Source organism: Harmonia axyridis, chromosome 3 (assembly GCF_914767665.1).
Source record: "Harmonia axyridis chromosome 3, icHarAxyr1.1, whole genome shotgun sequence".
NCBI lineage: Eukaryota > Metazoa > Arthropoda > Insecta > Coleoptera > Coccinellidae > Harmonia > Harmonia axyridis.
Window position 1 is genome coordinate 49264927 of NC_059503.1, and position 15900 is coordinate 49280826.

Sequence of the window (15900 nt, forward strand, 5' to 3'; positions counted from 1 at the left end):
TGGGGGGGGGGGAAGTAATTACCCCGAGTATCCTCTCATTTCTACGCCCTTGGCCCTCTGGTTATTACTCGAACAAAAGGATTTGTAGGTCCTGTCTTTCAGAAGGAAAATTCGTTATTAATGAGCAGATATTTTGAATAGATAAAGTTGGTAGCTTCTCAGAATCGAAGATACCCATATAAAAGTGAAATCAACCTTTCCTATGTATATAATAAAACATGTCTGAAATCCTTTGAATGCAATAATAAACGCTACCTATACAATAGCTAAATAACCATCTTTTTCTTTGAAAGTTGACATTAACAATATTACAAATAGTTCCCATAGAATTTCCGAGAAAAGGTCCTTTTTCACATAATCGAAAATCAGGGGTAGGAATATTAATAATGACTCAGATGTTCATTTTAGGTATAAGGACTGGAATTTTATTCCCTACGCCTCTACTTTAATTTCTCCGATTTCCTACTAATGTCTAATTGTGAGACTTTTCTCCCTAATATTAATACTGTTTGACAATCGGTTTTTAATTTATACCAACTTTGATACGAATCGTTTCAGAGAACGGTGTACGGAAGTATCATTATTATTTATCTATTGAGTAGGGGAGAACGGGGGAATTTCGCGCACCTAACGGAAAAGGTTTCAAAAATGTTTCCTATGTAAATGCAAACTTTCACAATTTAACTTCGAAATTTTGCATTTATTTGACGAATCGCTTTGAGAATATATTAAAAATCTGAAATAATAATGTCATTGCGCGAAATTCCCCATGTGCTGGGATAATATCGCGCATGGGATGGGGTAATTCTGCGCAAGTATATATTGAATGAAGCGGGTACTGTTCCAGCATTATTATGCTCCCAAATTCAATAATTTAAAAGTCATTCGAGATTTTATCAATCAATGTTATCTATTTATTTATACGTAGGGTTAATTCCATCTAATGTGTTTTTAGGGTGCGTTTCAAATAAATATTCTATAGCATAGAAATTAAACTATGTAATTTTTTCACAAGTGACAGGTGTATTCATTATTGAAAGTAGTGCAATATAATTTCACGAACTGAATCTCCGCTATTCAATTAATGAAATTTTGGATCTTGTCGAACATTCAATTAAAAATATCCACATTCAACTCCGATGAGGGAGAAGATATTTTGGAAGTATGTCGCAAACTTTCTAAGTTTTGGAACAGTTAAAGCATCTAGAAATTCTGAAAAGGATATATTTGAAGTTCTAGATAACCAGACAAATGTGCGTATCAAAAAAAAATTGTTGACGACGACGTTTACTCATATCTGTAATGTGAGAAAAAGTTCGATAATGAAGTTTGAAGCAAAAATTAAAATAGAATTTTTCTAATTCGATTGTTCATACCATTCGATTGTTCCTAAATTGGAGGTGCGAAGAAAAATGATAAATTCCCTGAATAATTTTAAGGAGCAAATGTACTATACATGGGCCCGCAAATGCTATGTTTTCTGGATACAGGGTACCTACGTTTCTTGTAGTCCTACTTTTTTGTGATGCATATAACATTTTATCGAATCTCTTATTGATCCTCTCTACAGATTGGATAAATAAATACCAAAAATTATAATTAATTATTTATCACTGGATCCTATAATAATTTGAATTTTCCTTGGGATTTCTGAAAATTTGTTTGACAAGAAACCGTTAAGTGTAGTTCTGGACCAGAGATTCTTTTCACATTTTTCTAAACAACCAGTGGTTCATCCAAAAGGTCTGGTGAAAAGAAGCGGGCACTCTTCCAGAAAAAATATCACAAAAACTTTAAATTGGAATATCTATGCCAAATTCAAGTTAAATATCTTGTGGGGAGAAGGTGCACCCTCGTTAAGCTAGCAGAAAGACTTTCGAATTTTTGATTTTTATTTTGATTTTGTAGGCTTATTTATTATTACCTTATTCAAAAATTTTTTTTTCTTGAATTGTCGGAGAAATCGCGGGTTCTGCGAGCTTTACGGTTGAGCTAGCGGAACCCAATCGTAACTATACTCCTCAGAATAATTTAAATAACATAATAATTTTAGGCTCTATTCAAACTAATTTATCACCCTATTCCGGCGTTTTGATAAGTAAATACACCTTTGACGACTTGGTATAATCGTTTTGGTGTTTCGCCTCCTGTCAGATTGTGATTATTTCCATAGTAACGTACTTGGACGTTCGCCCAAAAAAAAAAAGTCAAGCTCACTGAAATGTCATTGAATTTTTTAAAAGGCAGCGCTTTGGTTATAGGTCCATTAATAAATAAGAAATTGAAATTATTTTTCGTGATATAATCATAACGAATACCAGAGTGTAGACTATATATTTCGATTATGCGGACCTTTTCATCTCGTCGTATTTCGGGAAACACCACACGAGTTGCACTCTCGTGTCTCAGTGTTTAATCGAATATTATATATGCTCTTATGACATAATAACTGATCATTCAAGGAATATTAAGTGAATATTCAATGATTATTTAGTTAATACTTATTCGAATATTCCAGATTCCACTCAAAAAACCTAGCCACCTATGACTGGAACTTTGTTGATATCTTTAAATAAATAAATATATTTCCGGTGGTTTAAAAAATAATGAGCATTTCACAATTGAAAAAAGATGGAATTGTCATAAATAATATTTTGCTATTAAAGTCATCTAGACTTTCTTCCTCCAATCCATGTTTGAATGCCATTAAAACTGGCACAGAATCTCCATCAATATCACGATATTCCAACATAGCCACCATGCCATCAATTTCCATAGCAGAAAAATATGCATAATTATTCAACAGATTTATTGAATGAACAGGTAATACTGAACACAGTTTACTGTTATCTGATGGATAAATGTAAAAATGTTCGTTATTCTTGGAAAGTCGAGAGTACCCTGGTTTTACCGAAAAAATGGTTACTTATATTTTTATAATCAAATTGTCGTTTGGAAAATCCAGCAATTAGTTCTATTCCATGACAACGTACAAAATACAATAGATCTTTAAGTAGACGCAGTAAAACCTGCGCTGGGACACTACAATCTACATAGACCCATTACAGGTATACAGGTATATGAACCCATTATAGCTATACAGGTATATTTTTTTTATTTTCCATTATCTTTTTTACTTTCGTAGAATTTATTTCATTGAAAAAACCAAAGAACCCATATCATACTCATCTTTCCGAATGTATTTTCTATCCGTAGAATCTTATGTTATTATTATTAGAACTCTTTATTGCTAAACTCATATGTTAGAATTCATATTCGATTTGCATTTTTCACGTACTGGCGGTATGAGATTAGGGGAGAGTGGGGCTGGAAGTTCCCGGGGTAAGGTGTTCCGATGGTAATAACTTTTTAACAAAAAGAGATATCAAGAAAATGTAAATTAGGCTATTTTGTGAACAACTGGAAGTTTAAAAAAAATAAAAAGAAACTCTTGTTCAGTACTACACTTTGGTTTGTTATAGTTTTGTCGTATTTGCAATCGATTTCGAGAAAAAAATTCAAACAGCTCTCTATAGCAATTCTCAGGAAAATCCAAATGATTATAAAGATCCAGTTAGGTAGCTGTGATGAATAAATTAATTATAAGTTTTGATACTTATTTACCAACTGTGTAGCGAAGATTAATAAAGATTCGATAAACTGGTTAAGCATCACAAAAAGTAGCACTACAAGAAACACCCTGTATCTCGAAACCAAAGCGTTTGCGGGCTCATGTTTAAGTGCCTTGATACAAAGGGCGGTAAGGCATGCAAAGCTTCGAAAACTAAATGAGATTAAAAACATCTGTTCCGCTGAAAACACTTAGCCTTTGTCAGTAACTAGTTTCGAACGCAGAATCGTAGGAAATTTCCATATGTTAAATGTGTAAACAACTTCCACGTAATTCGAAGTGTGCCGAGAAAACGGATAGATGAAGGAAAATAATAAACCTCGGACAAAGACGAGCTGAAATGCAATTAATGTACTCATTTTGAAAGCGATAATAAACTCATAAACGGTAAAGGGGTCCGATTTTTTACTGACGTGTCGATTTCAAAGGAAAGAAAAATGATTATTATTATTGGTTCATTTGATGGAGAAATTTTCGTTATTCGTATTCGCGATATTTCTAGAATTTTATATTTTGAAAATCTTGGGGTGGGGTAATCACACCCAGTACCTCCCCATTTCTACGCTCTTGGATTGAAAAAAATGTTGACGAAAAAATGGAATACTTACACTTTGAATTAATTAACCTTTGTTTAAGAGTCTACATCAGACTCCTCCATCAGACAAACTCTTAAAATGTTCAGAATTTGTCAACACAGACAGACATATTGGTCTATCTCATTATAAAATTTTTCACTGTCAATTCATTTTTCAGTAAATTCATCAAATATGTACGATCTACTCCTATTATAGGGAATAAATATCACTATTCTTTACCTCTATAAAGCGGTTTAGGTCTATATTATCTTGTAGGGGAGAGTTGGATAATACCGCGGGGTTGATAATTCCGCGCTTCAGTATTATTCAAAAACTATTCACTTTTTCTTTGATGTAGTGTGTATACATCAAAGCTGGACATGCCTACATCCTTCTCCGCGCAATGCCATCACGGTCCCTGAAACGACGAAAATAGCACGCCCTGTAGAAGTTTTTTTCGTCACTCCTTATAATTTTTCGCGTACTTTCAGTAAGAGGTAAGTAATACTGTATTTATATTGTAATACTTTGATACTATAAATTTCTAATGCTTGTACACTGTAGAATTATTGACCGAATACTTTTTTACGTACTATAATATTTCCCATAAAATTTTGAGCTTAAAAAATAAAATTATCAAGTTTGATTATTCCGCGCCGGGGCGCGATATTATCAATCCGTAAAATATGAAGTCTGTACTTGAGGCTATTCGAAACGGAAATAAAATAAAGACATCTGCTAGAAACTTCAGACGAAAATTTACTTAGACTTCATGTTATAAAAAAATATTTACGTTTTGTTGTCATATAGACTTTAAGTTTCCATCAATACTTATTGCGTGATATTTTATATACTGATTTAATTTTGAGAAGAAGATTCGGCTCTCCCTATCTTCACGCAGGAAAATTACTCAGAAAGATATCAATTTTTTTATTATTAGATACTTTTGTTACTTACCCATTCGCGAGCAAATAATGTGGGCACGATTTTGTCAAACCTGGGCACGATAATATCGAATCAGTTCGATAATACCGCGCCTCTATTTTTTTTATAAATTGACAATAAATACTTTTTGATTAAATTTCAGAAGTTTTTGTTATGCGGTTATTGTACCTGAATAAATGTCCTACTAATTACTCAATGTTGTTTCTTTCAATATCAAATAGTTTCCTAATTATAGGTCCAAGTCCTTAGGGGCTCGGTATTATCCAACTCTCCCGTAAGTCGAATTTAATCAAGAATGAATTGTATAACTCGAACTACGCCTATGTCGAACTATACGTAACTCAACGAAAAATCTTGCTCCCGTGGTGTTTCGAGTAATACGAGTTAACTCTTAACTGCATTAATTATCATATTTGATATATCGTATTTTTAATACTGCTAGGGACATCTATGAGCGAGTGTACGAATTTTATGACGTTACTCATTGGAGACAGTAATTCGGATATAGTGAAATGATTTGCAACATTAATCGCAATTTCTCTTAATTCTGGTGGTGTTAAATCGATTTCGTCAGACATAACTAACGAATTTAATGAGTAATTGTAAATTATTTCAAAATTCTAAACGTACGATTCATATCCAAATTCCGTAATCTGTCAATGTTCGTAACAGTCACACCAACTGCAATGATACAATACGAATGTCACTAGGATATTCAATCTAAATTTTTCATTTAATTTCGACAATAATTCACAAAACTTGACTGAAATAGAGAAAATATCGTCTAATACTCGTTGCAGAAGGCAATTCCAACACTCATGCGTTCGAATTTCGCATTCGTGTTAGAATAGAAGCCCATTCTGCAACTTGTTTTAGAATATAGTCCGTTCAGGAATTATTGACATCCCGGGTGGCTGGTGGAAAATCGAAATTAAGTTGGTAATGGCTCATTCGATCAGTAACATTTTGAATTGCAGATTTCGGGTTGGCATTGGAAATGTCATTGACAGGAGGTTAGATTATTCAGTTTGTTTGTATTATTGGTTTTGATCCAAGAAATTTTGAAACTAAAAAGTTGTATCAATTTCAAACACACATTGATTAGTTTATTTGAGTATTTCTCACAGTACTGTTTGAAAAAAGAAGGCAAGTCATTACAGCCTGGATTATTAGAGGAAGAAAATCTGTGCAATACGATTTCACCTTCAAAGAATCATTGAATGATTTGATCGTTACCAAAAGCAACCAATATATCAGTCTGGATAAAATTTGACCAAAAAGCATCTGAATTTCAATAAATCAAAGACAACATTACATAAAATTTATTGGTCACAAGTTCAAAACAGTAAATAAAAGGAAAATTCTTATTGATAAACAGAAAAATATAATAAGTTGAGTACGATTTTATGGTGAATACGTCAGAGGAAAGAAAATATAGAGGTGCCTTATAGCATTTGTTGACATCGCTATAACATTTTTGTTTACAAACACTTATAATGTACTGCGTTGCCATTCTGAGGAAGAAGTAAACTTTTCTCCGTTCTGTGGCATAGATGTTTTGCGAATATTGTGGGGATTTGGCAACACGGTTCTGTTGTTGTTATTGCACGTGACAACTAGAGGGACGTTAAGGGTTAACTGTTCATTTTAATTTCACGTTTGTAATCGTCGTTATTTTATACAAGTTTGTGAATTTAAAGTTACATATTGTTAATTTTAATCATGGTAAAACCTCGAAAAACATGTATAGTGTGTAAAACATCCGGAAATGAAAACCTAACCTATCATAGGTAAGTTCACGTTTTGAGTCCATAGGCGTAGAATATATCTCGTCTAAAAAATTCGATCCATTCTTTAACGATTTCCTACAAATTTTCTTGTTTTATGTGCGAATCTATACGCATCTCTAATATCTATCCTATTCATGAAGTAAAATTTAACCATAAGAGACACTAGAATGAAGTGTAATCTGAATAATGTGAAATTGTAATGCAGTGCCAACTGTGGAATTTTTTCTAAAAAGTATGTCAGTAGATTTTTGATAGATTTCTGAACGATGATGGTAGATTTTTAGTAGATAACTCCAAAACCAGTAATCAGTAGAAAGAAAGAATTAGAAGAACGATTCCGTTGAAGGAGAGGCTCATTGATCATTTCGGACAGAGGAACTGTTTTTTTGATTATCATACATAATTGTTTTTCAAGCCAATTGACCTTATTGATTCCTTCAACCCAAAAAGAAAAATTATGAAGCTGTCATACTTATCGAAATTGTAATAAATCATGTGTTAAAACTTCTTAGTGTTATTACTGTGTCTTCTCCCCAATGCATTATGAATCAAATTTGAAACAAATGAATTCCCCCTTTATTTTTGAGAAAAAAAGTTAGTATGAATTTTTTTAACTTACAACTTCTGTTGTGTCGGCAGCACACAATTGCACTTTTCTGTATTGTGGGTTGCTGACTCATAAAATGCTTTGAAAATATTGGCAATATGAGCCAATATGGAACGAGCGGTTTTTTATAACAGCAAAAACATTATTATTAATTGGAACTGTTAATGTTACTTTCTTGTTCTCCGCATATTTCGTCGCTATAAACAATAGTATTCGCATTATCGCTAATTTCGATAAGTTTATTAACTTCGCTGTGTGTGGCAAATTAATTCAAGTGTTAGTAACTGATAGAGACAGTAATTAGTTATAAGGTTCAAGAATATCAAGTGCATGACAACTGGTGTGCCATCATTGAGGGGTCCCTCCAGGCCTACGAAAGAAAAGGAAGCCCCCAAAATCATCACGGCCCATTTGGAGTTGGTAAGAGCTTTTATATTCAGTTTCTCATTAGCGGAAAATCTGTGAATTGTTTTTGCCATCGCAACATCTATAATAAAAATACAGTCCATACTCGCTCTACTTATTAAATACAGTGAAGAGCTAACAACTTCTTTCTCTTTTGCAGTCAGGCTATAAATTAGCCTTTTACTGCTCCATCTCAATATAATTCACCTCTGGTGAGCTATTTTGATCTGCTCTAGCAGGTGGCAAAGTTTGTGTAATCATTACACAATCTCTGTGCCAGTAAGGGTTTGGCTCTAATACACACTTCCTAGAGAAGTGCCATCTTCGGTCGTTTGTGTTTCCTAGGAGCCGAACATGCGTAACACATGACCGGCCGGATGGTGGACTTATAAAGAAGAAGCTTGTTGGAAAGAGACATTTTTGTGCTTTTGCAAAGTAGCGGTTGCAACGCTGCCGCTGTTGTCTTTCCCCTTCGTCACAGCTGATGTGACGTGTTGGTTCCAAGTGAGCTTTTTGTCAAGTATCCCTCCCAGATACTTGGCCTCGTTTTTCCATTACAATCCTCCTACCGAACATTACGACGAGTCCGATGGGATCTATTTTCTTTCGGCTAAAAAAAACTGCTTTGATCTTCTCAGGGTTTCTTGTAGGTACTTCGTTGCCATTTTGGGACACCAAGAACTGGCAAGAAAGGCGGTATCGTCAGCGTAAAGTGCCATGGAGTTTTTCACCGTTTTTGGCATTTCGGATACATATATTGTGAAAAATATTGGAGACAGCAGAAATCCTTGCGGAACTCCGGCTAAAAGAGACCTCTCTGAAGACAATACTCCGTCAAATCTGGCTCTAAACTTGCGAGAATGCAGGTAAGAAGCTAAAAGTTGGACCATGGAGAGTGGGAAACCTGCCGTAAGCAGTTTGTATAGCAGTCCTTTGGGCCGTACTTTATCAAACGATTTGGCTACATCCAAAAACACAGCTCCTGTGACTTGTTTCCGGTTATATCCATCCTTGATTGGTTCCACTACTCGGAGCACTTGTTGCACAGTGGAATGTTGGCTTTAAAAACCGAACTGTTCCTACTGTATGATATTCTTTTCTTTCGTTATTGTGTTGAATCTTTAGCATTGACTATATTCGTCAGTGCTACTAAAGCTTTTCGAGGGAGGTTCCGCAACGTCAAGTTAGTAATGCCGTCCGGTCCTGGTGCCGTTCTCACTTTACTCGACATAATAGTGTTCTGGATTTCCTGAACGGTTCGAAACCAATAGCTTCCGTTGATTCATTTTTCACTTTGCGGTTGACGTCCTCAATGTGGTCCAATTCCGCATAGTTGTAACTACAGCTGCATTGGCGTTGGAGGTTATCTGCGAAAGCTTCAGACTTTTCTTCTGGACTGTATACCATTCCTCGTAAACCGTGAATCGGCGGGGTTGGTTTCCTATCTGAGTGCAGTGCTTTGGCCATCCGCCAAACACTGGTGTCTTCTGTGGAAAGAGAAAGTAGTTTCTCTTCCCAACTATCATTCCGGACCTTTCTGAGAGCCTCCTTGACTCTATCGTTGAGCTAGAGTGCTTCTCTCTGATAAGCTCCGCCATCAATAGGTTATTACCACCAATAACACCCAAGAATCGCTCGAATTTCATGTTTTCTATTTTCAGCTGTTTGAAATGCAGGAATAAGAAAAAACCTTCTAATTTTACACAGACATCCTAAAGGACTAATGAACACGTAGGTACCTTTCATTTTGCAAACACAGAACCTTTCAGAAACTATAATTGATCATTTCAAAGAGCGATTTAACGAGCACACATATATAGGTATTAAATATGAATAACAAATATTAATCGCTCATTGAAATGATCAATTATAGTTTCTGAAACGTTTATTTGTGATTGCAAAGTGATAGATACTTACGTATCAATTAGTCCTTAGGAAATAATTTGTGTAATTAGCAGCCTTATATTATTCATTCGGTACCTGCATTTGTCCGATTTATTGTTACGTGAATATTGGCATTTTTTCGATATTCCGCTTGAATTATATATTTATTTGAAGTACCTATATGTATTCGGTAATGATTGATTGCAAGTACTGACTTTGTTTTAAAGGTAAAAAAACCTGACCCGCCACCTCTTGTCCACATGTTTTTGGATAAGAACAAGATCTATGTTAAAACTGTCGAAATCAAAATCAGGATAGATATTTTTCAGGGGGACACGCAGAGTCTCTTCTGGTTTTGTTTGGCGCTAAACCTACTGAGAAGCCAGTTAGATACATCGACGACCTCAAGCTCTACTCCGCTAACGACGAGCAATTGGGAAATGTGGTAGCGTTCTTTGAGGCTATCGGAATGAAGCCGGGGAAAGATGAATGTGCCGTGGTTCAGGCGAAGAGAGAAGTCAAGTACAATTAATAGGGGACAGATCTGGTCGGCACGCAGAACTTGACGATACAAGAATGCCAGAGTCTTTCATCTTCCTCAGAGCACATCAAGCCCTAAGATCCCTGAAATGAAATGAAGAACATTTTCAAGGCAAAATTTGTAAAAAAAATTTTTGTAGTCTCATTCTAAAATAAATTGAAGGACAACAATCAATACGGTAAGGCCTTTCGGTTTCAAGGTGGACAGAGAAATGGGGAATCAGAAAAATTGGAGAACAAGATGAATATTTCAAATTTGATCGATAATTTCTGAAGGTCCTGAGAAGGACCGATTAGTTAGACGAACCATTCTCATCACAACAGTAATTTTTATATTCACTTCTTCTTCTTCAAAGGTGCTGCTTTTTTCGGAGTTGCCACAGACTTGACTGATTTGGGTTTTGGAGCTTTCGGTTTCTTAGTTGGCGATTTCGCAATCTTCTTAGCTTTAGAAGGGGATTTGGCGGCTTTGGGGCTCTTCTTCTCGGTTGTTGCAACTGCTTTCTTCGTTTTCGTTACAGCGGCTTGTTTTTTGGCAACAGTAGACTTCTTTTTCTTCTTGTCGGTCACCACAGCTGATGCCGAAGTGGATTTTTTAAGATCATCTTTGGACTTGGAGGTGGCTTTTTTAATCACTTTCTTCTGGGATCCCGATGTCGAACCACCAGCTGCCAATTTGAACGAACCAGATGCGCCTTTTCCTTTTGTCTGAACTAAAGATCCAGATTGCACAGCTGATTTGAGGTATTTCTTAATGAAAGGAGCCAACTTTTCCGAATCTACTTTATAGTTGGAAGCTATAAATTTCTTGATGGCCTGCAATGACGATCCACTTCTTTCTTTCAAATCTTTGATGGCGTTATTAACCATCTCTGAAGTCGGAGGATGGTTGGGTTTGGCCTGTTTCGCGGTCGCAGTCTTTTTCTCGGATTTCTTCGCAGTTTTCGCACCGATTGGAACGGACGCACCGCTTTGTTGCACCTCTGTATCGGCAGAAGACATTATCGTGATAATTGATGAAATCGTTACACGGTATATATATTTATCTATATATGTATATATGTATATATATATGTATCAAGAACGTTAGATACACTTTCTGCAGGAAAAATACTGAAAATTAATGCATTAAAACTGAAGTCGACGGAACTTTGGCTAGAAATGTATGAATATGAGGATTATTTCGAGCAAAATGCTCAATTGATCAATCCTTGAAATTTCCGAATGGAAAAATCAAAAATAGAAAATTTCTGCACCATATCGTCTAGAAATATTCCCGGAAAATTTCCCATAATCGATAATAAACGACATTCGAACGAAGGAATGTGAATTCCGGTATAAAACGCTATCGTTAACAAAGGTGGTCCTTCGAGCCAGAGTATTGGCCTCAGTTTTCTCCATGTAATTTGATTAATAGGAAATATAATCAATTGTATTTCAGGGAACGTAAATTGTTCGAATTTTCATTAATTCAAAGCATACTTGATATAATCGATAACTTTCCTACAATTAGGGTTATTATAGTTCTGAAAGTGGCGAGTCGGTAGGGTGATCTAGTGTGGATGAATCTTCTAACTGTTCAATGAAGACAATTTTAAATCAACTCGTGAGAAATAAAAGACAGGAAAGGATAATAATCGTATTTTGGAGCAGGCTGGAAATGTAGCTGATTGTTCATAAATTCATAGAAAAGCTTTTCCGCTACATAATGCCGTAATACAAAAGAGCGTTCGGAAAAAGTAGTCAATCTAAAATGAAAACTCGATTAATGTTAGACACGCACTAACGGATGAATTACCTGAAGAACGGACCAGGAGGTAATCATACAAATTAATAGTTTGAAAAAAAAAAGGATAATATAAAATCTCCATAAAAAAAAACAATTTGTAATCCCATACTGGAAGCAGGAATCAGCGAATGATATAAATGGGAACCAGCGATATCGTGCAAACAAAACTATATTACCTCATTTAATTAAGATATCAAATAATTCAGTAAGTAAACTACTTTTAATAATTCAAGTGAAATACTAAATTGTTAATTCTGCACTTCAAACATGTGAAACTTAAGTAACACGGGAGAGTATAAATCTCAAGTATAATATTGTCAGTCCAATGGGCACTGGAAGAATGTCTAGGTAAAGTTGCTTCACCCTCCACTCATTATTATTATCATATTATAATAATATTGTATTATAATTATATTATAATGGATATGGAATGTCTTGATGATGAGTCTGATAACTCACTGGCAGATTGAATGGTCATAGAATCGAAAGTATAAATTTCCATCAACTCGTCATTAAGCTGAACGATGAAGAGAGCCTGAAATGTTTATGATGATGAGTACATACTGGCAGATTTAATTTTTATTGTTATTAACGGTCATAATAGTGCCGTAATGTAATTTTCCATAAATCTGTTATTGAAGAAAAGAAGAAAGAAAGAGGTGAGCAATGAAGAATTTTTGCTGGTTTATGCAATGGTATTGTTGATCGGAGTCATGTAATATACAGCGAAAACAAGATCCCTATATGAAGAATAAGGAATATTGTTCAAAAAGCATTAATACAAGGATGTGCCACGTCCCCGACACTTGTTAACAATATAGAACAGAAATGAACATATGAACACGCTGAGAGGTTTTGGTGAGCAGTTTGCATGTAATATTTTTGGCAGACGCTCTATTGTAAGATTCACTACTAATGATGTTATATTTAAGTGAAAGCAATTAATATGATTAATACCGGCACCACTGACATCATCAGCATATTTAATGGCCTAATATATATATATATATATATATATATATATATATATATATATATATATATATATATATATATATATATATATATATATATATATATATATATATATATATATATATATATATATATATATATATATATATATATATATATATATATATATATATATATATATATATATATATATATATATATATATATATATATATATATATATATATATATATATATATATATATATATATATATATATATATATATATATATATATATATATATATATATATATATATATGAACCCAGCGGTTCATATTTGACACCCTTATGAGAGATAAGTTCAACGGTTGATATATATGTTTTTTCTTTGTAAATATAATATGGATTGTACCGTGTGTGAAATATTGTGCAATGCGGGATAGGAATGAGAAAATTGGCTTCTCGATTAGAAAATGTGTGATCTCGTTATACGCGGAGGGGATTAACTTAGCGAGAATTATCAACTCAAACGGGTGGGATGAACGGAACTTCTTCTTCTTGATAGTGCCAATCCGTTATCGGATATTGGAGACCATTCTGGCTATTGTGACCTTATTCACTGCTGCACGAAACAGTCCAATTGTTGTTTCCCAGAACCAGACTCTCAAATTTCAGAGCCACGAAATTCTCCTCCTGCCGGGACCTCTCCTTCCCCCAACCATGCCTGCTGTATTAGGGGTTGTCCATTAATCACGTGATCTTTTTTTAGCATTTTTTAAACCCCCCTCACCCATTGGTGATACGTAGTGAGGTTTAAGACCACCCCCCCCTCCCCCTCCTCAACATCACGTGTATTTTTAGTACCTACAAGGAATCTTAAAATTTTCTGAATATTATCTTAATTTAAATACAGGTATAAACTATAATCTTTCTTCTGAAATTAAGGACCATAATAAAAATGTCCACACCAGGTTGCAAGTTTTTTTTGATTGCCATAACAATAATAATAAACGAAAAGTGTTATCATAGGAAAAACATGTATTGTACTAGTACATGAATATATTTAATAAGAAGTCGTATTTTGGTCTTCTTGTTCAGGTCGTGAATCGTGAAAAGTTTTTTCATTTTAATGAAAGCTGCTCTTGCCTTTTCAATCCTACAGCGGATTTCCCTTGAATGATCCCATGCCGAGGTACGAAATTGTTTCGACTCTCTACCATTCTGTTGTCGATGTAAAGTTGATGAACGGAACGCGCAGAAGAAATAATTATATATCTTATCGCCGCCTACCGTCATCGATTCTGTGAAAATATTTTATGGAATAATTTATATATGCCCATTTCTTAATTTGTTCAAATTGATAAAATAAGGTGGCAATAAAATTTGGATAAGAAATGTTCCTCCTAGAGCACTACTAACTAAATGCTTATAAACTTGAATAGACAACACTTTTGTTTGTCCTCGGAATATTTATATATTTTGTGATCGTATGGTCACAGCAATTCCAAGTAAAAAAAAATTAATAAATAATATTTATAGTTGGGTGAATGAAAATGTTAGCTGTTTACCCTTAACGGTGAATTCCAAAAGAATTATCTCGTCATTGTAATTTGGTTGCCCATCTCACGGACAGGTTTAGCCTTTGTGGGAATTTTGTTTGCTTTCGGATTGTATGATATTTGTGTAATGGAAAAAACGAAGAAACGAAGACTTTGTGGTCCTGAAAAGGACCGATAGCAATATTTCGATGGTGAAATTTAACCTCCGAAACCGTACAACGTACGACCTTGGCGTTTCAAAGCATATACGACGTCCATTGCTGTTACAGTCTTCCTTTTTGCGTGTTCGGTGTAAGTTACAGCGTCTCTAATAACGTTTTCTAGGAATACCTTAAGTACACCTCTAGTTTCTTCGTAAATCTAACCAGAGATACGTTTCACCCCTCCGCGGCGGGCCAATCTTCTGATAGCGGGCTTTGTGATTCCTTGGATATTGTCTCGTAGAACTTTCCTGTGACGCTTAGCGCCACCTTTTCCCAAACCCTTACCACCTTTGCCTCTGCCAGTCATTTTTCTGTTAACGATTACAATAACAAGAATTTACTAAAGGTTTTACCGTAAAATACGGCTTTTATACCATCACAGTTTTCCCCACCACTAGATCTACACGACCAACCAATGATATTGCGAGAATGTGCAGTGGAACCGCCTACCTATTCCGCTATAAATAGATGAATCTAAGATTTACCTCAACTAGTTTATACCCATACTCGAAATGGCCCGTACGAAGCAAACGGCAAGAAAATCCACTGGCGGAAAGGCACCGCGTAAGCAACTTGCCACAAAAGCGGCACGTAAAAGTGCACCCGCTACTGGTGGCGTAAAAAAACCTCATCGTTACCGTCCAGGTACCGTAGCTCTTCGTGAGATCCGTCGTTATCAGAAAAGTACCGAGCTGTTGATTCGCAAACTTCCTTTCCAAAGGTTAGTGCGCGAAATTGCCCAAGACTTCAAGACCGATCTCCGTTTCCAGAGCTCCGCCGTGATGGCCCTTCAAGAAGCTAGCGAAGCTTATCTGGTCGGTCTATTCGAAGATACAAATTTATGTGCCATTCACGCCAAGAGAGTAACCATTATGCCGAAGGACATTCAACTTGCTCGACGTATCCGTGGCGAACGTGCTTAAGCATCTTTTTCACAAAGTTTAAAATCGGTTCTTTTCAGAACCACAACTTTTTTTTTACATTTATACAATTGATTGCTTTCTTATAAGGTATC

The 15900-nt window shown here is 35.0% G+C and overlaps 3 protein-coding genes across 3 annotated transcripts; 1 reads left to right on the top strand and 2 right to left on the bottom strand.

Annotated features, from left to right (window-relative positions):
• Window positions 1–1114: 1114 nt before the first annotated feature.
• On the bottom strand, window positions 1115–11335 carry LOC123675380 (histone H1B-like). Its single transcript, XM_045610733.1, has 2 exons — window positions 10743–11335; window positions 1115–1212 (listed from the first exon to the last, which is right to left on the bottom strand). Exons 1-2 carry the CDS (start codon window positions 11245–11247, stop codon window positions 1115–1117), a joined length of 603 nt encoding a protein of 200 aa, XP_045466689.1. The 5' UTR covers window positions 11248–11335.
• A 3545-nt stretch (window positions 11336–14880) lies between these two features.
• On the bottom strand, window positions 14881–15192 carry LOC123675381 (histone H4-like). Its single transcript, XM_045610734.1, has 2 exons — window positions 15048–15192; window positions 14881–15002 (listed from the first exon to the last, which is right to left on the bottom strand). The coding sequence occupies exons 1-2, from the start codon at window positions 15190–15192 to the stop codon at window positions 14881–14883; spliced, it is 267 nt and encodes an 88-aa protein (XP_045466690.1).
• Window positions 15193–15397: 205 nt separating this feature from the next.
• LOC123675382 (histone H3) lies at window positions 15398–15808 on the top strand. Its single transcript, XM_045610735.1, has one exon. It carries the CDS (start codon window positions 15398–15400, stop codon window positions 15806–15808), a length of 411 nt encoding a protein of 136 aa, XP_045466691.1.
• The last annotated feature ends 92 nt before the right edge of the window (window positions 15809–15900 follow it).

Bases quoted from the DNA above. Each gene is read 5' to 3' on its own strand.
- LOC123675380 (XM_045610733.1), bottom strand. From the start codon at position 11,247: ATGGTTAATAACGCCATCAAAGATTTGAAAGAAAGAAGTGGATCGTCA. The intron at 1,213-10,742 runs AAGCAGCACCTT...TATCCTTTTCAG, and splicing joins GTCTGTGGCAACTCCGAAAA to AATTTCTAGATGCTTTAACT.
- LOC123675381 (XM_045610734.1), bottom strand. From the start codon at position 15,192: ATGACTGGCAGAGGCAAAGGTGGTAAGGGTTTGGGAAAAGGTGGCGCT. The intron at 15,003-15,047 runs GTTAGATTTACG...AGGTATTCCTAG, and splicing joins AGGGGTGAAACGTATCTCTG to AAAACGTTATTAGAGACGCT.
- LOC123675382 (XM_045610735.1), top strand. From the start codon at position 15,398: ATGGCCCGTACGAAGCAAACGGCAAGAAAATCCACTGGCGGAAAGGCA.